Below are 22,673 nucleotides of genomic sequence, written 5' to 3'. Positions count from 1 at the left end.
AATATTTTTTTCTCAGTGGCAATAATATACATATTTATTTAATTATTCATGGATAAATTATTCATGGCAAAACATGAACAAAGACAATTCAAAAGTCAAGACAGTCTATGACTTCAGCGCTTTAATTTTACTAACCGTCAGAAACATGTTGCCGTAATTATTGTTGCTTTACCAACGTAAAGCAATACGACAAGGGAAAAAACTAAATAAAACTAATAAACACAAATGTTGCCGAACTCATTTTGACTACTTCGTGGTAGAGAATGCATCAAAAATGTTGACAAACCGAATAAATTAATTTATATATAAATTTGTATATTAAAAATTAAACTTTAAAGTAAAATCAACATCAATTAAATTACATGAACGCCAGTACAAAAAAAAAATTAATAAATAATAAATTTTTATAACATTAATTAATTTTTCTTTTTTTTTTTTTGCTACATACATAAATAATTTTTTATTAATAAATACCTTAGTTCATCAACGCATTAAAAAAGCGATAAATATTATATTGTGTTTAATGTTTATATGTTTTATATAGAAATCAAATTTATATTTATGAAATAATAATTAATATTTACATTAATACATTAATTTTAATACTTAATTAACTGAATATTAATCAATTAATGAAAAGAGTAAAAGGAAAGTCTTCACTATTATAAAATTAATTTAATAATGAAACACGTGGTAGAAGAAATAATTTAAGATTCCCCTTTGACCTTTTCTTGAAGGCTTTGTATTTGTACTTGACAAGCACTCAAGAAATACCGTAAAATATTTATCAAAATGAATTTCAAAATTTGAAGTAAAATAAGGTAGGCTGAGTATGATTTGTTTCCACTTTTGACATTGAAGTATAATTTAATAACATTTGATGGTCTGTAAAAAAGGCCTAAAATAAGAAAAACTTTTAAAATATTTAAGTTAAGAGTTTAAGTTTAAATATTCTGTCATACATTCAAAAAGTTGGATGACATTTTGCAATAAAATTTTATGTCTATAGTAGGCGTATTTGAAAGATGAGAGCCTTATCAATTTTTGATGAACTTTAAATTTATTACTTACCGTTACTTGTTACTTGATGCGTATAAAAATATTGCAAAAAAATTAATACATATACAATGTACTTAAATTCAACTTTCTATAAATTTGAAATGAAATGTTTAGATATGAATGAGGACAAAAATTATGTGTAGAGCATAGCTCACATTAAAGGCCTATGTTTCATTTATAGTAACATAATTTATTATTCATTTATAGTAACATAATTCCAGCGTTAGTTTTGTATTTTAACAATATTAAATTTTAAATTAACAAATTTTAATGTAATTTGTTATTTAATAAAAAGTGGGAGAAAAACATTTAACTAAAAGACAAGATTTCTTTTAAAATTTAAGTTATAACCGGCATTGTTGGTCTTATTTTATTCCAAAAATTTTGTCGAATAACGAATTTGTCTTCAAGATGAACATGACTGCTGCTCTTTTATTGCTTTAGAGTATTTCATGTCTCGAAATCCATCACAAAAGGACTTTTTCTGTTTTAAATGTTCTGTGGAACAACCGAGTTTGTCTCTAAGATCGAAAAGTCTGCTGCTCTTTCGCTTTGTTTGAGTATTTTATTCCTCGAAAGCCATCATAAAATCATTGTATACCCACTTTCTGTTATACTCTTTTTTAAAACATAATTCAAAATACAATGAAAAATTACACAAACACTATTTAAAAAAAAAAAAAAATAGGTTAAATTTAGTATTGCCTTTAGTGAATAGTGAATAGTGGATATATTCGCAGTATGTTTGTTAAGCAAATAAAGCCAATGCTAAGTGTACCTAGAAGATACACAGCCAATGCTAAGTTAATTCATTATATTGCATAGATTAGGAATATACATAGTTCATTTGGTCATTAAAATCTATATCTCTCTACATTCTGTATTAAATATAGACGCATTTATAATTTTAAAAATTGCTGCAGGTTGGTAGCACTATATAGTGTTTTCCTATGTTTGTTTCACATTGTATTTACCTTAACTATTTTTACGCTTATACCTTTGAGTGTTCTGCGATGTTCACTTTGATGTGGTTTTTTGTATTTTATTTCATTTTAGAAGCGCTGTTCCGAAAGTTATTGGCTATTATCATCGTGTTATTCTTATGACAAAATAGATACAGTCTTAGGGTTCACAAATTTTGCGGATATCGATTTAATTATATGTTTACAATTATATGATTTTTTGTGTTGTATGCTTAATTGCTCAAAAGCATCGAGTATTTTCAGACGTATTATCAATAGTTATTATTTATAGTTATTTCTTTCTATTAAGAATAAATCCAATACTCACATTGAGATGTCCTGTAAAAATATTAGTTTTGTGGTTTCAAATCATAGTCGATTAGGAAACTATATTGAAAGTTTGAAATTCCTTTTTAATCATTCCTGTCGCAGTTGTGAAGAGAATGATATAAGTGCCTCACATCTGGTTAGTTATTGCTCAGTGCAATTCCTGTCACGGTTGTGGAAAAATCTATGAAAGAGCCTTACATCTGGTTTGGTTTTGGCAAATGCATTCGAGACGTGGCTTTACTATACTAGGGGCCTGTATTTTTGAAGATCTTAAGATCTGAGTTTTCTCTTATACAGTAACACAATGGGTGAATAGGCCGAAGTGAATCTTTTGTATCGCCGGTATTACCTACCCTAACCGGTTTTTTCCTTTTTTTTTCTGTTGTACAGAGAGGAGGTTTAAAAATACCTAAGGTACTGTGTAATGGTATATCCAGTTTGCACGTGACTAGCAAAAATCCCCTTGTGTGTCTGACACGTTTCTACCATTAAGAATTTTCATTATAACCTAATCTATAATAGTATATAAGATATAACAAAAAATAAAATAAACCAAAATAAATAACAGAATTGTTTTTAAGCAGCTTTATAATTTACGAATATCGAGGAAACAATGTTAGACTTTTTAATTGAGTTTCTCTAAAGAAAATAAAATATGAAATATATAAACAATGACAATAACCATAATACTTTAGTTTTGAACAAAAAAAACTTTCATTACGAAATGTATTAAAGCAAAAAGTTTATTTAATAAACATTTAAGTTTGTTAGTTATTTAATAAAAAAGTTCCTTTCATAGGCAAGTTTAAGGATGTCATAATTATTGCCCTCAGCTGGCAACTGCAAGCATCAGCAATGATCTACGCTATACAAAAATATTAGGGCAACAAAAAAATCATGAGAACTTTTCCATTGTAAAGCGAACTTTCTAAAGAACACAACACAGAAAACTATTGTGCAGAAAAGTTAGTTCCTGGAAGGCACATTTTAGCTCAGCCAACTACGAAATATGTTTTCTCAAATATTTCAGTAACACAACGCAAACTGACGCTTGACTTTATGCTATTTTTATGTATAGATTATATGTGCTAGTGAAGCAAAACAAGGACTTAAGTCAAAAAAACGGATTATGCCGTTTTTAACACCAATACTTTTCCAATTTACTCGCACTTGCCATGAAAATGCATTGCCAAAGTCAAAGTTTCATTTTAATGATATGAGAGCCTGCAGTGGATGTATATATCATCTATTGTATACTTTATACTTTCGATAAAGGAACCTAAAGTTCGTCGTATTACTTTGTTGGCTGTTGTGCACTTTTTGAATGTCGTAAATTTAGCCAAAGTACAATAAATCCCATTCACAGTTATCTGCAATATCCCAACAGTTTCGTCGTAGTTTTGTGATTACTTCGTGCTATTTTAGGACAATTCGTATAAAGTTTTATTGTATGTTAAGAGAGTATAATTACATTTTATATTTTTGCAATATAAAATTCTCATAAACGCCCACAAAGCCACAGGATATAAAAAAAAATATTGTCGGTATGATTTTTTATAATAAACAGTAATAAAACGTAATTATTTTTTAGAAAGCAAACGAAAGAAATCTACAAAAAGTATCTCATCTAAAATAATTTTCGGTTTTGCTTCATTATATGAGTAAAACTATTATGTCATATAAATTAAGTGCAGTTTTAATTAGTTTAGACTCGTTTAAATGTTTTGTTATTTAATAATTCGTGAATATAACTTGACAGTTATTACTGCTGCATAAGCAAAACATTTCATTTCAAAATAATTTACTCATACGCTTTTCCGAAATTAATTTGAAATTTATTTTGATAAATAATTTTCCATGAAATGACAGGATATTCCGGCATAGCCAAAAGGACAATGGCAATAAAAACAAAGCTATTTGAGCCTGTCATATAAACAAAAACATTTCATACTGTTCCTAATAATGTTAAATATAAACTAAATAAAGTTTATAAAAATATAAATTAGTAGAAAATAATGAAATGTATTCCGTTTATTAAATAAATTGAATATTGCGACTCATGAAGGTCAATTACATATGAGAAAATATATTTTAATTTAAATAATTTTTCAATACAAACTATTATACAATCTATAATTATTATATATATAACTATACAATATATATTACTATGTACCAGTAGAAGATAAGAAATGAAACTTTTTATCGCAGTACTTTTTATTCGGGTATATATAACACATAACATTATTATGGGGCTATTCACGATCTCTAGTGGAAAAATCAGTAATAAAGTAAAATGCCAACATAATAAATGTACACGAAATATATTTTATGGTTGCTTCTTAGACTATTACTAAGTAACTCGTTTACTCAGTCTTAAGCTAAGTAATTGAGTGATATATATAATGTAGATAATGGTTATAACATAAGCTAAGCGATCTTAAGCTTAATAATATCGCAACTATAATTCATTATTAATTTTGAAAACTAATCGTACTATATAAGTCTATTAATCTCGCTTAAATAAAATTTAAATTAATTTTTACACATCAAATTCCTACACAAACAATATACACACTTAAAGAATTTTCAAAAAATTCAATCAGACCTATCTATCTACATATCATTTAATTTTTTTTTTTTGAAGATATGCTCTGTCACTCTACATAAAAAGTGAGAGAGATTAAGTCATTTACATAAACAAATCTATATTTCTTCAATCATTTCAGATAGGAATGTAGTGGATGTCAATTTTGCGGATAAGAATGCTAAAAGACTTCTACTTTAGGAAAGGAGCAAAAATATTAATTTAAAGAAGTATGCGAACGATAATGACCAATTTCATAAATATGATCCAGATTTGTAGTTCTGTAGAAAAAGTGCATTTAAGATTGTTTATATGATGATGATCCGCAATGGGGATGTAAAGATTTCTTACAAATCTAATTAAAAGTTGCTTAGTACTGAGAAATTATTCAGTGTTTCATACTCTATTTGATCAGACTACGCACAATGGATCCAAGATAAATTTTGGATTCATAATTCTTTAAAGTGGATTCACTGGCTTGGCTATATCTTTAGAATGGATGAAGAAGCTTCATCGAAAAAGTTATTTCAAACAGTAATTAAAGGAAAAAACCTTAGAGGTAGACTATTTCTCCGGTAAAGTGATCAAATTGAGAGAATTGAATAAAGAATACATACTCGCTTACTTGGCTATATGCTGAAGATGCTCCACCGAAAAAGATGTTTCAAACGGTGTTCAAGTTAAAGGAAGAAGGCGTGAAGATAGATCGTTTCTACAGTGAAGTGATCAAGTAAGAGAGTACTAATCGCGCTTGATCTATGAGACTGGAGAATACTTTTTCACTAGCTTGGCCATGTCCGTAGAATGGCTTAAGATGCTCCACCAGAGGTAAGCCGTAGAGGTATAATTACTTAACAATTATTAGTCTAACAAAAACTGTCATCAAAAGTTTATCGAAACTTCAACAATATAAACTTTTTTTGAAAGATTACTTTCTTACAATATTTATCTGCCAAATTAAACATTTGTAACTCACATTTTAACAAGTTTTCTCTTGAATATCAATTCATAGCATTTCACTGAAAATTCTATAAAGCTTTAATAATAAAATAAATAATATTAAATAGAGCAAATAAATAAAAAATGTACTTACATCTACCCAATGTTCGCCAGGAAAAACTGCAATCAGTTCAGTATTAGCATCCAAAGTACGAAAATATTCTTCATCATCGACTTCAGTACCATCGGAATCCAAATGTATTGTTGGCTGTTCTGACTTCTCAAACTTCTCTGCTACTTTTGAACGTATCTCCTCTAAAGAAGCAGCAACAACAGCTTTTTTAATGTTGCGCGTAACATCTTTAATCTGAAATAAATAAGAGATATATATATTATAAAAAAAATTCAAAAATAAATAACAAATTTGGTATTTTGCCTGCAAGTGCAATTCTTAAATGGCAATTTATGCTGAGAGTCAACAACTTCAACAGCAACATTAAATCACTGAAGTGCTATTCAGGAATTCAGGTAACTTTTCTAGTAGAAAAAATTTCGTTCATTGCCAAACGTGTACCTAAGTTGAATGCACTTCGAATGATTGCAGAGAATAAATACAGTAAAACTAATGCAACCACAATGGAGGCAACCAACGAACAACCAACAAAGGACTAACCATTTCCGGTACCGCACATTCTTAGGCGCAAATAAAAGGTTTTAACTGGCATAAGTTTTTATTGTTTGCCAAGCGTCTAAAATGCATTTTGCAAGCTTTTGAGCTTACCAAATTTGTTGAAAAAATTAATATAAAATTAAATACATATTTCCGGTGTGTATAGTTTCAAATGTTTGTACATTTAACAATACAAAATAATTGCTTAAAAGAAAGTTCAAATGTCAATAGTTTATTTAAAAGGAATGAGCAAGAAACACGAATTGCCAAAAGAGTTGTTAGGTTACTTAAAATTCAGTTCTTGTGATTTGTTTAAGTGAAAAGGTCGTCAGTGAATGTAAAAAAAGCAATTAAAAAGAAAAAACTGCTAATTTAATTAAATTCACTTTGTTTATATATATATATATAATAAACTCTTTTCAAAGGATTTGACATTTTAACATCAAGGATAAGCGTTATGCTAACATGTTTTGTTTTTGTACTTGCCTTGTAATAACCATTTTTTTTTTTCAATTTAAGTGGAGAATTTAGAAAAGGCAACAAAGTAAGGTGTCACTTTGCCTTGCAAGTATCAATCATTTAACTGGAATATCGACGTGAAAGGTTCAAAACATTAGCCGCCAGCTGTGAAAATGTCAGTTGACCATTAAAAATAGGTTCCGTGATTTGTTGCCATTGCCATTGACGTTACTCTTTAAGCTGTTGCAACTACTAAGGCCAATGTTGGTGCCAACGGCATGACAATTAATCAACCTGCCAAATCCGCAAAATTGTTAGCTTAAAGTGAAACAGGTAATGCAAATCCCAGCAAAAACACATATACGTAATAAATAGCGAATCCGCAGCATTTATTCTTAAATATCGCTGTTCGACACTGCAGGTGTATTGGACCGGGAGGATAAAACCATTAATCAGTAGAAGGGTCGAACATATGTTGATAGTGAAGATTTATGATGCTGCACTATTGAAACTCTTAGGTAAAAGAAGCCAAAATGGTAACAAGTGATGTTATGCAAATATTAGTTATAAGATTATAGTTTATATTATATTTATAAGACTCTATGAAATTTATTTTTTTAAATATATTGCATACTGATATTGTTTAATATTGCTAATTTATAAATAATTAAAAGGCGTTTTACGCTTCTTTCAACGCATTCAATATAGCATAAAATAACTTTTGTCTTATGAGAGAAATATATTTGAGACAGTAGTACTGAAGGAAAGTTTTACTAAATCCAGTACACTGACAAGTTAAAAGAGTTGAATAAGAATATAATACTAACGGAATAAAAAGAGAATATACTAAGCCCTTAGCATTTAATAATATTAGAGTATGTATAAGGAATGCACCGTAACATATATTAAAGAAGTGGAATAGGATAAGGAACAAAAAAAAAATATACTAAGACCTTAGCATTTAGGAATATTAGAGTATGTATAAAGAATGCAACTCAACATATGACAAAGGAAGCACTTATAAGACAATCAATCAATTAAAAAATCAATGTATTTATTATAGAATCACTATGTATGGTCCACTAAACACTTTAATACTAAAAAAGGCTAAAAAATTTTAATCATTTCTTTTAATAGCATTCTATTAATTTTTTTATCCAAGTTCTAATAAAATATGAGTATCAGCAATAAAACATCACTGTTTAAATATATTATTACATTAAAATTACAACAGAAATCCAGAGCTTATGTTAAGCACTAGAAGCAACTATTAACCATTTCCAGATATTAGAAAATACATTGAAACTTATAGTGAATCCTCACACAATTACCTAAAGTTTGAAACCGTCAATGTTTATATAAAAGATTAAATTTAAGCTATTTGATCAAATTAAGTAATGTTAGAATTCATCACTGAACATACTTCATCGTTTTGGTAAAATTAACCAACACTGCACTTAACAGAAAAATTCATCAGTGGATCATACATAAAGGTCCGAATCGCATACAATTAAAATGCAGACAAGCAACTTTTTTTAATAAAATTAATTGAGAACAAATTTATCACTTCACATATTTAAAAGTTAGAATCAAATACAACCAAATGTCAAATCCGAGAATTTTTTTATAATAAAATAACCTAACAGAACAATACATCATTGAACATATTTAAATATTCTCATACATTAAGTTTAACATTTTAACCTATTAATGTTTATATAAATCACAAAGTCATTGACTTGACTTAGTTGGCCATTACAGACGTGTGTCGTCCTTGGCCGCGTCGAGTAGCCTCCGCCAGTCAGCCCGATTAGTTGCCTTCTGACGCCAGTTGGTAGTACCGAGCGCCCCCAAATCGTTGGTCACCTGGTCCTTCCACCGAAGATGCGGACGTCCTCTACCGCGTTTTCCACCTGCGGGTTTAATAAAATAGTATTTTTCTGTCAGTTTATTTTATTAAATAGCTTACAAAGTCATTAGGCTATTTAATAAAATAAACTGACAGGAAAATACTGTCAGTATTGCTCACATCTACTTCAAGATTAGACACACTTACGGTCAAAGGGCAGATACGCAAATTTTAGCAATATAATCTCTTATTCGAATATTTCGTAAGACCATTGTTGCAGAGTACTTGGCAATACTGGAAACAGCGTTGTGTGGTTCGCCAAATTTCAATAAATTAACTAAAAATTTTTGTTGTTGGCTTGTCATTTCTCTTCGAACCCTTCCAACTTTAAAATAGTTTATTTTCATCGTAAGATGCGTCATTTTCGGCAAAAAAAAATTGACGTAATCTGTTATAGTTGATCACTTAATATCACTAAAATATCTTTCACACTATATTTTCTCAAGCTAGTGGTACACTATAAATGATTAAAACAACAAGTGAAAGAAAGTGCTTAATGCCACAAACTATTTCATCAAAAATAAATAATTAAGATGCCGTATAAATCTAATACATTTTTTGATGCCATTACAAAATTTTTTGAATTTCGTTAATTTTTACATATCTTCATTTACGAACCATTCTCCAATATTTGTAATTTAAATTAAGTTTCTTTCAAAATTTTTTGCTGAATTTTTTCTTATTATTGACGGTTAATGTAACTTGACTTGAAATACTATACATTATTTATTTGTTTTTACCCTCAATATGTTTTAAATATTTATTGTTTTTATTATAATAATATATTTTTATTTTTAACGAGAACAAGCTGCTGTACTAAGTTTTATCCTCTTAATCTCTTTATCGTTTTTAATTTCCCAGTAGTTTTAATCAGCAAGCAAATGAAATCACATGAACTTAATAACATTATTAAAATTTTATAATTTTCACAGTTCGACAATGTCGAACTTTTTGAATTTTTTTTTTTAATATGCGAATAAATTTTTATTTCATTATTATTCGATTTCCTCTTTGAAACGAATAATAAATCCTTTTCGCCGATACGTTTGAAGGCTCGAATATATTTTCTGCATATTGACAAGGATAAAATAGTTGCGAAGTAATAAAAAACAATCAAAAATTAATATATTCAACTTCAGGATATGCACAAATAATAAATGTGATTTGTATGCATTGCAGTGATTTTTACCTTTTATAAAAAATTAAAGCAAAAGCAAGTTTTACAAGTTCTGTGAAAAATCCTTAAAAAAGGGCTTTTAAAAAAACAACAGTATTGATGAAAAGGTAAAGTAGTATAAATATGACCAGAACAGTAACTATCAGTTTATTTTGCATAGAAACCAGTACACGTGTGCATTTAAATTGATTCATTTGCTATAATGTTTCCGGGAACAGTAATCATTTTGTTGGCAGCGGTGAGTTGGCAACACTTTAACTGCAAACGTGGCGCAAAGTTTAATTTTGCACGCATTTCCGGCTGAAATAGCATTTACATTTTAAATTGCAGTCATAGTTACGTTAAAGTTCGTAATTGCCAATTTACTCTGTCCACTGTTACCTTGTAAAATTAACATCAAAAAGTTGTCATACTGACATTTGTAACATAATTAAATGAAACACAGATCATCAAGTTCGATTAAATGAATAATAAACTTATATTTATATTTGTTATTAAGCTTCACCTTGTACAACACAATATTATCCTTATAATAATACAGTGAACAAAGTAAACGTTTTGAGTTATAAGAGTATTCGTTATAATTAACAGTTCTGTCGTCGTTACGTTTTAATGTTTAATTAAAATCAATGTTACTCATACGCACTGAACAACGTTGTTGTTAATATATCTTAGTTAGTTTAAGTACAGTTTAATTATGTGCCATAATGTGCACTAAAACAGTACTTGAAGCATAATTTCATTAAATGATGAATTACATTCTATATTTATCTAAGATGTAAAAGATATTTTGATTGTCACTTAAAGTTTCTCAAGATATTTACGAAGAAAACATAAAATATTCAAATACTTTTGAACTTTCTTAACCTTAAAATTATTTTTAGACTTTTAATGGTTAATTTATTACCTTTTCCTAGTGAAGAACTTGTATAATTATATAGAGAAAAAGAGAGGGTAGTTTTTTTTGTTAAGTAATATTTTTAAAATTAAAATACTTTTTTTACGAAGTTTTCATATAGATATAAATCATATAGGGACATACTACTAAATGATGTATTTGAACAAACATAAGAGGCTTGAAAAATAATTAAAAACACATTAAACATTAGTATTTAAGAATATTAGTGTTGTGAAAATCGTAGATTAAAAGACGACCGCTCATTTTAAGATACAAATATATATTAAGTAAAACAAATTAAAAAAAATTAATTTTTGCACACAAATAAATTCTTTAGCGATATTTAAATTAATATGTTTGAGTTGTAGTTTTTAGTATGTTTTATATCAACAATTAAGGTAAAATTCAATACATGGATTAGTGAAATATTGGTCCCAAAGAGATTTTAGTGCTAAGGAAGCAAAAAAGAATTTTAAGTACTTTTTTTTTAGTAATATGCTGCTTACTCTGAGACCTATGTTTTAATAAAACCTAAGTATCAATAACGAAACATTATTTAATAAAAAAAATTTTGGATTAAAATTACTATAGAAATGCATATCTACATAAATGTAGAAATACTTTCAAAGGCTCTAAGCGTAAATATTAATTTTAGTCTCTGGTTCATAGTTATTTTATTCAATTTTTATACTGAAAAACTTTAATAATTTAAGTAAATAAATAGAAATATCTTTTTGTGAGTATGATTATTCAAAAATCATGTACGAAAATTAAAATAATTTACATAAGAAATACCTTTTTGAGCTATTAGCTTATGTGTACTGAGCGCTTACATTTAGAATAATATTAAGTTTAATTTTTTCTTAATTTAAAAATTCAATTTAAAAAAAATTTAAACAATTTCTATTGTTTAAAAATACAACGTATGATTAAATTACATTTGATCGCTACAGTAATAAATGCACCCCTTGAAATTTCAAAGAACTTAACCGATATAAATTGGAGGTAAACGCGTGGATATAGTTTTCTCCGTTAGAGGGAGTAAGACCCAACCAACACCGTTGCTGTTCTTTGGGGCACAGCAATCGATTAGAGAATGCTACGCGTATGAAAATAATAAGTACAGTTATTCTATCCTAATATTTTTGGGTTTTAACTATAACCACTACGTTACTCTTATTAAAGGGTTCCACTCTGGAGTGGTAAAAACAGCTGAATAGTTGCGCATTCGATCCGGTACCGCAAGTGAAACTCACTCGCTTCCATTTATACTTTAACTTTCGGTTTGAGTAACTTTAGATTTTAACCGCAGCCACCGCTATACTTCCATTAAAGGACCCAACCTCTATTCGTAAGGACAGCTGAATATTTACACTCCCGGTCAAGTGCCGCAAGTGAAACCCACTTACTTCCATTTATACTTTATTTTTTAATCAAAGCCACCATACTACGACCATTAAAGGGTCAACATCTATTGGCAAAAGATTTACACCTCTGGTCTGGTGCCACAAATGAAACTAACTCACTTCCATTTACATTCCTAACAATATGGAGTGATGACTAGGGAATTTTAGTTACCCCCTACGACAGGTGTGACTTATCTCGAAAACATTCTAATGCCTTTCCTGCGAGGGTTATAAGAATACAGTAATCAACGTCTATAGCTTATGAGGGTTATATAAAATACAGTATTCAGCGACTATAACTTAATTGTTCGCAATGCTGTTGAAATATATTTGCTTACCCTCTTTTTTGACTTATCTGGCTATAGTCAGTAATTGTAATTTAAACTTAATTTGGGATGTAAATATAAGAACTTCAAATATTTTGTTAGCAAAAAATAAATGTATAAATGATAGTAAATTTTTAGTAGTTAAGCGCCTTTTTACACCAATAAGCCTTGCAAAAAACAAAAACTAATCAAAATAAAATGTTTACTATATTTTTTTAAAAGATGATATTATTAAAACTGTTATTAGATTAAATATTACAACGGTATTTAAATATTAATAATACTATGGACGACTAGATGGCGCAGTTATTATGACTCAGCTAATGCAACAATAGCTGAGTATCTACGGATGTTCAACTTTATCCACTAAATTATTTCTCTATAAAAATTATAATAGGTTTACTCTAATTAATTAAAAAATTTCATTAAAATAGTTGTACACAAAATTTTAAATTTTATTTTGTATATAAAATTTTTGACAAAATTGAAAATCTAAAACTAATATAAAAGTCTTTCAAATTTCTATCCTTCATGAACCTTAAATTTGTTCGAATCCCTCAGAGAATTTCGATAAGTTTTTTTTTTTTGGGAAAATATTCAGTGAATCGTAAAATTTAAATTTAAAAATTTATCGACAGGATGCATACTTTATGAATGTATTTAGGTATTTGTGTTGATGATAAATTTGATGATAATATGGATGCCAATGATGATTTTGGTAAAACCAGCAGAAAATGGAAAGCTTAAAGTTTAACGTAATGCAAAACTGAGATATTTTTCCCATTGCACTTTTATAAAAATCAACAAAAATTTGTAATATTTTTTCAATAAATTCAGGAATAAAATTATAATACAAGATGTGAATACTGAGCTAAACACATACGAATACCTTTCCCTACCAAATTTAATAGTTTTGACTGACATCAAAAACTACTAGCAACCAACAACAAAACGAGGATTTGAAAAATAACACATTTAACCACAAATTTCAATTTAAATTTTATTTATTTTGGAACATATTTTTCTAAATATATGTACGAGTCTTTCTTAACCCCAGTCAAATAAGCCAACGCGTAGCCAAAAGCAGAAAAAAGATAAATATTTTTATAAAAATCTATGCAAATTGCGTAAATGGTTGCCGTTTAGGAATGGCGAAATGCTAAATTATGCAAATAAATATTTTCACAGAAAATAAAATGGAATTGTTAAAGTTGTTGTTGTTTCACGCATAAACAAACAACAAATTTGTTTTTCACACGCAACAATTTTCTAAATAACGCAAAAATTTTTATTATTAACAGCGGCATTTGAATATCTGCAACATTTTAGATACATTCTTCCAAATAAAACACTGATGAGGAAAAAGATGTTGACGAGAGTTTTGTTTGTATAAAATTAATAAATAGATATCATTCTCCATAAGATGGGCTCTTTTAGGCTTTAAGATATAAGCCCACTTTAATACCATAGTGAAGCTTTAAGGCTCACTTGCTAACTTTAAAAGCTTCATTTCCGGGCACATTTATTCTGCTGTTTTGCTTGAATAATAAAATAGTTGACTACAATATTTTTGAAATAAAGTTTAAATAATTTGTCACTATTCAACATTTTTAATTTTATATAATTTATTCATTTTTTCAAGTGTACTTTTGTTTAATGTCCTGAGATAGGCGCGAACTTATTTAAGCAAATTTATGCGCAAAATTTAATTCATTTGCCGGTATTTTTTGTCAGCGTAAACGGAAAAAACTCAAATATTTTATATTAAAACTTTTCCTTAAATTTAATTTTAATTTTATTTTATGTTTTAATTTGTTGACAAAAATATTTCTGTTTTTATTTGGATTAAAAGGTTTTTTGCTCGTTTAAGATACGAGTTTTTGTTGTAAAATTTTTACTCAAAAACACAATAAAACAATTAGGAAAAGTTTAGAAACTTCATTAAAATTGCAGATAACAAAGAGCAATGTTTTGGAGAAGTTTTTGTACTTTTCCCATTTTTAAATCTAATAACAATAGAATGATGGGTTTACGTTTTTGGCAAAAAAAAAACTCTAAATTAGGTATTTAGTGCTTAAAAGAGATTACGAATACAAAAGCATTTAATTTAATAAATTTCAATATTAGCTACTTTTACGACATACATAAATATTTTTGGATGTCTAAAAGAAAGAATTTTTTTTAATTAACAATATGTCTTTATTGACACCGATGATGGGGTCGGAATGTTTTTGTGGACTAGGATAAAGTACGCTCCTTTCTCTCATAAAAATAAAGAAGAACCAGAATAAAAAGAATAAAGTACCAGGATTAAAACAATCAAAATCACTTATTGGTCCCTATAACAATTAGAGATATCAGGATTGTATGAACTTATCAAAAAAAACTTGTAATCATCACAGGAATTCTAACATTATCATCACTGTAAACTAAAATACCACCTTACAAGACTCGGCATACTTCCGTATGCAAACTGTAGATTCTGTTAAGAGAATGTGAAGTCGGCCACATATGTGCTGTTAGCATGCCCTGCGCTAATGCGCGAACGGAATAGACTCTAGGGTATGTATATTCTTACGGATGACGCAATAAAACTCTATAAAATAGGTTCTATACTAACTTTTATTAACGCAACAGAGCTTAGAGACCTATTCTAAAGCCAGAACGGGGCACAACAGACCCGACGGTCGCAATACCACATTCCCTAACAATAATAATAATAACGTCTTTATTGAATTGCTTTTATTAAGGCCTAACAATTAGTTTAAGAATCTTAAAAACTAATAACATTACATTACAAATTATTTTATATATACACATTACAATATTAAAAATATTCGTAAAAAATTTTAAGGGGTCTCTGTATAAGTTCCAGAGCTTGTTTACCAAATATCATCAAGCTGAATTAAAGAGAGTAATATTCAGAAAAGCAGGATGGCAGAAAAAATATTAGTAAAACAATTTTTATAAAAGGACACAAATCCATAAAAGGCAGAAGTGAAATGGTAGATCTAATTATTATATCTAATATTATTAAACAACAATTTAACAAGAAAAAATTTTTATTATAGTACCAGCAAGCGATAGTGTGGTTTCCATATTGTACGAAATTACAACCAACCAGACAGACAGACAGACCCAATTGAACTGCAACTAGTCTCAGTAATTATTGATATTTTCATTATTATTGATTATTGATGTACCCCACCAAATGATATTTTTTCATAATAGTAGTAATAAGATAGTACATTTACTTATAGTAGATAGTACATTTACTATATTAAAGTATTTGTATAATTTTATACTATATCATGCTATATTAAAATATAATACTATACTTTACTATATTAATCATTATTATTTTAAACAAATGTAATAATTAGAGGTAATAATTAATTGTATAAAATTCACCATATGAATGTACAAATGTTAAAAACTAAAAAGTGTCTATGTTATTGCATAGTTTTATTTCAAAAAACTTTTGAACTATTAAAACTTTTATAAATTTTTTAAATAAATAATAGAAATGAAGTCATGAGTTATATTACAAAGTAACCACAATATATCTTGTAGATAAATTTATTTTACATTTTCTCAAAACGAAAATATGATTAAGCACATTTGTACAACACGTTCAATATAAACAAATGTCTTATAGCTTTTTAAACTTAAAGCCATAAATTTCAAAATTTTAGAAAATAAATGTTAAACAAATAAAAGCTACAAATTTTAATCAAACATAAAAAGATATAATCCCAAATACTCAGACATAGTAGGTTTTATTGCTATGCGACATCATTGAAAATGAACTCAAGACGTTATCCGCATATGAACATCTACTAAAGCGCTGATCTATGTGACTCAATACGCGATAAAGTAAATAATTACCGTCATATTGTTGACAGCTGCCCCCTGCCTAACGCCCCGAACATACCGTTGACGCACACTATGAAAAATGTGACGTAACTTTTAGTGTCTGCAACGGCAGGTGGCAATGGAGAATTATGTTAGGACGAGTGCAACAAGCAACTTTTATGAGTCCTCGTTAATCTTTATGCTGTGTTGGCCCACCGTGGCTTGAGCAAGTTTAATTTGTACTAAAGTTTTTATGTTCGCACATCAAAAGGATATACATACGAACAAAAATTTTGTAATAAATTTTTTCCTTTTTAACAAGGATATTAAATTGCAATAAACTTAAAAAAACAGGAATGAATGAATGCTATAAATTGTTGAATTCTTAAAATGTTGTAAAAATTTGAGATACACTATTTTTCCCAATAGTTCGCAAGTAAAAAAATGTGTTGTCGATATTTACTCTTTCTTCTAATTATCATGAAACGGTATTTATAAATAAAAAATATACATAGAAACAAATACTAGCTATTAATTTTCTGCACTTTTAATCATTGAAACATGATTTAAATACCTGCTATAAAAAATTACGTAAAATTACCAAAAAGTATCATGCATGTGGTTTCATCTTTACAATATCCAACCCATTTTTCTCATTAGATATTCAACCAACTAAAAGTATGATGTAGTTCATTGAACAAACTCTCAAACTCAATACTAAAATGAGCTCAACATTACCAAAAAGTGGCACGCTTGCTGTTCCAATACTAAAATATCTAACCTCTTTAAATATCCACCCTACCAAAAGTATGATGCAATTTATAGACCAAACTGTCAAAGACCCTTTGTAGGTAGAACTTAATGCTTGAACGGGCTCGAAATTACTTAAAAATCGCATGTCATTTCAACGCTAGAATATCCAGCCCACTACTCCTATTAAATTGAACATTTGCCTGAAGTATTATGGAATTAAAATAAACTGCAAGTACCAATAACACAAACCAAACCCAGTATGTTAGAATTGGGCCTCAAAAAAAATCCTCAATATCTAACTGGATCGAACTGCCGCTCAATTCTGGAAACCTGGGAAGTCGGATATGCAACTAAATACGGACTTTTACCGCACTCTAACACACTTATGATTCAAAACTTGAATTTATACCAAGTAACAATGACCTACATGATCAATGATCACAGATTTTTATACAGAAATGCATTCCTTGAAAATCCGTGATATATAATGCCGAAGAAATCAATACACAGGCGCCATAGTTAAAAAATCACCCCAATCATGAACTAATATCTAATTCTGCTGAATTTGAAAAAATTTTATATCTGAATTGCTTACTTCGAACATTAGTCTGGATACCTAGCAATGAAAGACACGATAGTAACGAAAACGTTGATAAGAATACAAAAGAGCATATGCTTATTTTCTTCATATGTACTGAACTTGATATACACTTGTTAGACTTGAACTAATTTTAAAGGTCTAAAACAATAAAACCAACTCGTTCAAGTCAAAAAACGTACAGTTTTGTCAATCAAAATTGATCTATAATTCCTGATATTTTAACTGGATATGCTTCTATTAACTATAACTGTTAACCTTTCAAAAATGTATTTGTAGAATAACGATACCAACACAGATTATGGATTACAGATTATTACAAGTACAAATATTATACAAATTGTATGGAACTTCCGACAATTTGATGTTCTTATACCCAGAAACAAACTCAGTTCTCCATTCAAGTTTAATTGCACCGCATAAGGTCTAAAATTATGAATCAAGAAATATCATTAAATTTGTTAATAGTTTTAAACTGTCGTAGTCAACTTAGAAAGCTATCCCCGAAGAAAGGACACCTAATCTCATTGGTCGTTGTGTACCATTAACCCTTATAATAATAATAATAAACTAAGCTTAATGGTTATAAAAGTTTCAAGAAAATATATTTCTTATTCTGAAAAATATTAATGTACATTTTTTTTCCGTTTAAAACTCCAATGCATCGCATTTTAGTACTCGAACGGCTCTTGTTACTTTTGCTATGCAAGTTATAATCACTTTAAGTGGTTCTTAAAAATGCATAAAAATGAGTTAGTATCACACATTACTAAGATTTATAAAAGAGTAAAATATAAAATATAAAAATAAATTGAGATGAAAAACAAATTTTCAAATACATATAATATTTATGAATAAGCAACTTTAAATATTGAATTTATAATTCATCATCATTCAACACTTTGAAATGAATAATAGTATAGAATAAAAATATAAAATAATTATATGAAATAAATAAAAGCAACAAATACCAAGTTAATTAAGATTAATAAATAAAGCATAAGTTACATTAGACCGTAAAATCTAAAAATTAGTTTCCACTTCGTTAAATTGGTTTTTGTTACTCATACGCCACGTAGACGTATATTATAAAATTGAGTGGCATTAAAGTACATTCTAATTACGTTTCAATTTTTTTTTTGGTTTTTTTTAAAAGAAAACTTTCTTTATTGGATGAAAAAGTTTTTTATCTAAAATGACATGAAATTAAGTTAATGGAGGAGACAAATTTTATTACGAAAAACATCAAACGCGAATATGTTAACAGTCGAGTTTGTGTTGACATTAGCATTTTAAAGTATCTACAAACTGTTTCACTTACACAGCATCCACAATAAACATTCTCATAATGTGTTTCTGTTTACATTATAAAACATCACATCTGATATATATTTATACTTGGAACTTGCTGTAGTAAAAGCTAAACATTTTGTGAACTTGGTATACTTGTAGTAGTACATTTTTGCGTATAACATATATAGATACAATTTTAAGTACATACAGATAGATATATGTGTCTATAGTAGATTCGGTGTACGCGACTTACGCACTGCTTTTCTATCCTTGACCTTGGCTTGTATTCCAAAATATAAGCGGTGAAAGTTCACAAATGTTATTAAAATGAATGTCAGGCAAAAATTTATCGTTGTGCCCATATGCGGTATACTCGTATTTATAAGAAAAGTTACTAGCTCGGTGTCAAGCTGTCTGATAGTTGAAATAATATAAACGAAGGAATATGTTAAATGGCAAATATAAAGTTCAATATAAACGAATGTATTGCAGTGTATTTAAAGAACGTAGTGAAGTGTATTTATAGATTTTAATTTTAAATAAATGTCAAGCAGTCAACCGTTGTAAGTACGAGTAAAATCATGTGAATGTGATATATAAAATGAAAACGCTGTAACAAATTTATTTAATGCATCTTTACAACTCAAAAAGTTTCAGAAATCGTCAACTGATGCATCTATTAGGCTAATATGTCGCATAAAATTGATTGATATGACAAATTTGGGAATATTGTTGAAAGCATAATGGTTGTAAACGCAAAGTGTGTATTTAATTAGTATATTGATTATATATACCCATTTTATGTAGAATAAAAATGTATTTAAAAAAATAATTCTGAAATGTATAAACCAATATTAATGTCATAATGTATAACATTAACCTTTGGAAATTTATTCACTTTTCTTAGAAAAAATACAATATGAATTCATTTGCTTTAAGAAAATTATTCCTGCTAGCAAATGATAATCAATCTCAAAATCAAGCACACCTGCTTATATCAATCAGATATTAGTAAATGTATTGTTTAATTATTTCTTTGAGAATATTTATTAACAATACTTTGAAAATTTAGAGAATTTTAACAAATTAATATTTTATAGAGCGGTTTCGAAAAATAGTGAACTACAATAACAAAAATTTTTTTGTATATATTATTTTAATTAATTGAATTTTTGGCTGACCATACAAACTATTTCGAATATTGCCAAATACCTATCATCAGTGGTCTTGGAATTATTTCTTATATTTAATTATGTCTAAATAATTTTTTTAAAAACCAGGTACTAAGTATTATCCTCATGCTCTGCCAATTTTGAAGCTGAAACTCAGTGTTCAATATTCAACTGACTTAATTAATATTTTATGTACTCACTACCTTGAAATTTAATTTGTTTCATTAAATTTATTTAATTTTTGAATGTTATTATCTATATAGTAATAATTTCAAACTGCGAACCCATTTCAGTCTTCTTACTTCATTATTATTACCCACAAGTATTATTGGCAGACTACTTCGAGTATCGTATTAGCTTACTCTTTCAATATATATCGAAAAGATTTTCATTATTTTATTTTTCATAATATAAGTATTAGTATAAATATTATTAATACTGGCAAATCAAAAAGAACTATTTGAGAGCAACCAAGGGGCGTTGACGAGCTTAGTTTTAAGCTGATACCTTCGCAACATAATAAAGTCACTTTATATTATAAACCCAAATTAGTTTTTTAAACTTTAGAAAGAATATTTTTTTATTTTCTAATACTAAGGCTTAAATTTTTGTTAGCCTGTACATGCTGAACTTTAGATTCATCTATGTCAACTTTTTTTCTACATGAAAATACAACAAAGTTACATATTTATTTTTTCCTACGAACGCCCAGATAAAAATATTGTTTTGAAACTATTATTAAAAAATATTAACTCATTTAAAAAATATAATTAAAATATTTAACAAACATCATAAAAATATTTAAAAAATATTATGAATATATTTTTAATAAATATTATAAAACTAATTAAAAGTTATAAAAATATATTAAAATATATAAAATCATAAAATTATTTATAAAAATATAAAATTATATTTTTAATATAAATTTATTAAAAATTTTTTTTTTATTATTATTGCTTTTGCGCAGTTGCACTAAAAGATATATTTAAAAATTGCCGCATTTTGTTATAAACACAATACATTGATTTGATTTTATAATTATTTTTCTCTTAAAGAGAAATTCTAAGTATGAAGTTATGAACATATAAAATAATGAGTACTATATCCTTGTAATGAAGGTCCGTACTTACATTTTTTATAAAACAAAGCTTTGTATCAAAATATTCAGGCTAGTTTTAAATCACCTGCCATAAAAGGTTGTTATAAATATAATTTCAATCAAGACATTTTAGACAGATAGTATTTACTGCATTAAAATTATTTTTTTTGCAGGCTACACTAATTAATTTTATGTTCTTTCAGTTTTTTTTATTCCTGTAGTTAATTTTGCGCTAAATGAATTAAGCTAAAATTATTCTTATTTTTTTATTTAATAATAAGAACAACATTTATAAAATAATTCATTTCAGTTGTCTTAGAAATTTTATACAGTACACTGTAATTTACGTGAACTGCTCTTGGAATGCTGAATTTTTAAGCCGCAACAATGTTATGCCTGGCAGGAAAAATTTTTCTTTGCAGTTCTTTTACCAAGGTTACAAGACATACGAGCATCAAGGTAAAATTAATTAAGCAACCTAAATGAACAACTCTAACCACAACAGTAATTTAAGGACGTAATAATTTACATTCGCAAAGAAAAATTATTGGCCGTCTTTTTTTAAGTTCATTATAATATTTTAAAAATATATTTTTGTTTTAATAAAAGAATTTAAAACATTTTTTTAAAGGACATAGATATATTGTAAAGGAATTTTGAAAATATTTTTTATAAGTTCATTATAATGTTTTAAAAATATATTTTTGTTTTAATAAAAGAATTTAAAACATTTTTTTAAAGGACATAGATATAGTGTAAAGAAATTTTTAAAATATATTTTATAAGTTCATTATAATGTTTTAAAAATATATTTTTGTTTTAATAAAAGAATTTAAAACATTTTTTTAAAGGACATAGATATATTGTAAAGGAATTTTTAAAATAATATTTTTTAATAAAACAAATGACGTATGAAATTATTATGGAGGGTGAACTACACATATTATCACACTTTTAACAAATTGGGTTAACGTAGCGTATGAGCATTGTTAAAATTATTGTGAGAGCATAGCATAACTAAAAATACATTCAGTTTAAGAATTTCATTAACGCATTAATATAATATTAAATTATTAAATAAATTGTTTTTCATTCACATATACAACCGCTTTTATTAATTCATAAATATTTGGTAATAATTTCAGTATATCCTTTACACTCCTTCCCCACAAAACCAT

The 22,673-nt window shown here is 27.4% G+C and overlaps 1 protein-coding gene across 1 annotated transcript in view; it reads right to left on the bottom strand.

The window, feature by feature from the left end:
• Positions 1 to 22,673, bottom strand: part of LOC119681190 (DNA fragmentation factor subunit alpha) — a 64,436-nt gene that overhangs the window by 16,688 nt on the left and 25,075 nt on the right. Inside the window, exon 2 of the mRNA XM_038094303.1 lies at positions 6,032 to 6,244. Coding sequence (XP_037950231.1) covers positions 6,032 to 6,244 — 213 coding nt within the window. The remainder of the gene's footprint in view (positions 1 to 6,031; positions 6,245 to 22,673) is intronic.

Source organism: Teleopsis dalmanni, chromosome 2 (genome assembly GCF_002237135.1).
Source record: "Teleopsis dalmanni isolate 2A chromosome 2, ASM223713v2, whole genome shotgun sequence".
NCBI lineage: Eukaryota > Metazoa > Arthropoda > Insecta > Diptera > Diopsidae > Teleopsis > Teleopsis dalmanni.
Note: the sequence above shows the minus strand (reverse complement) of the source record. Positions and strands in the feature narration are given on the sequence as shown.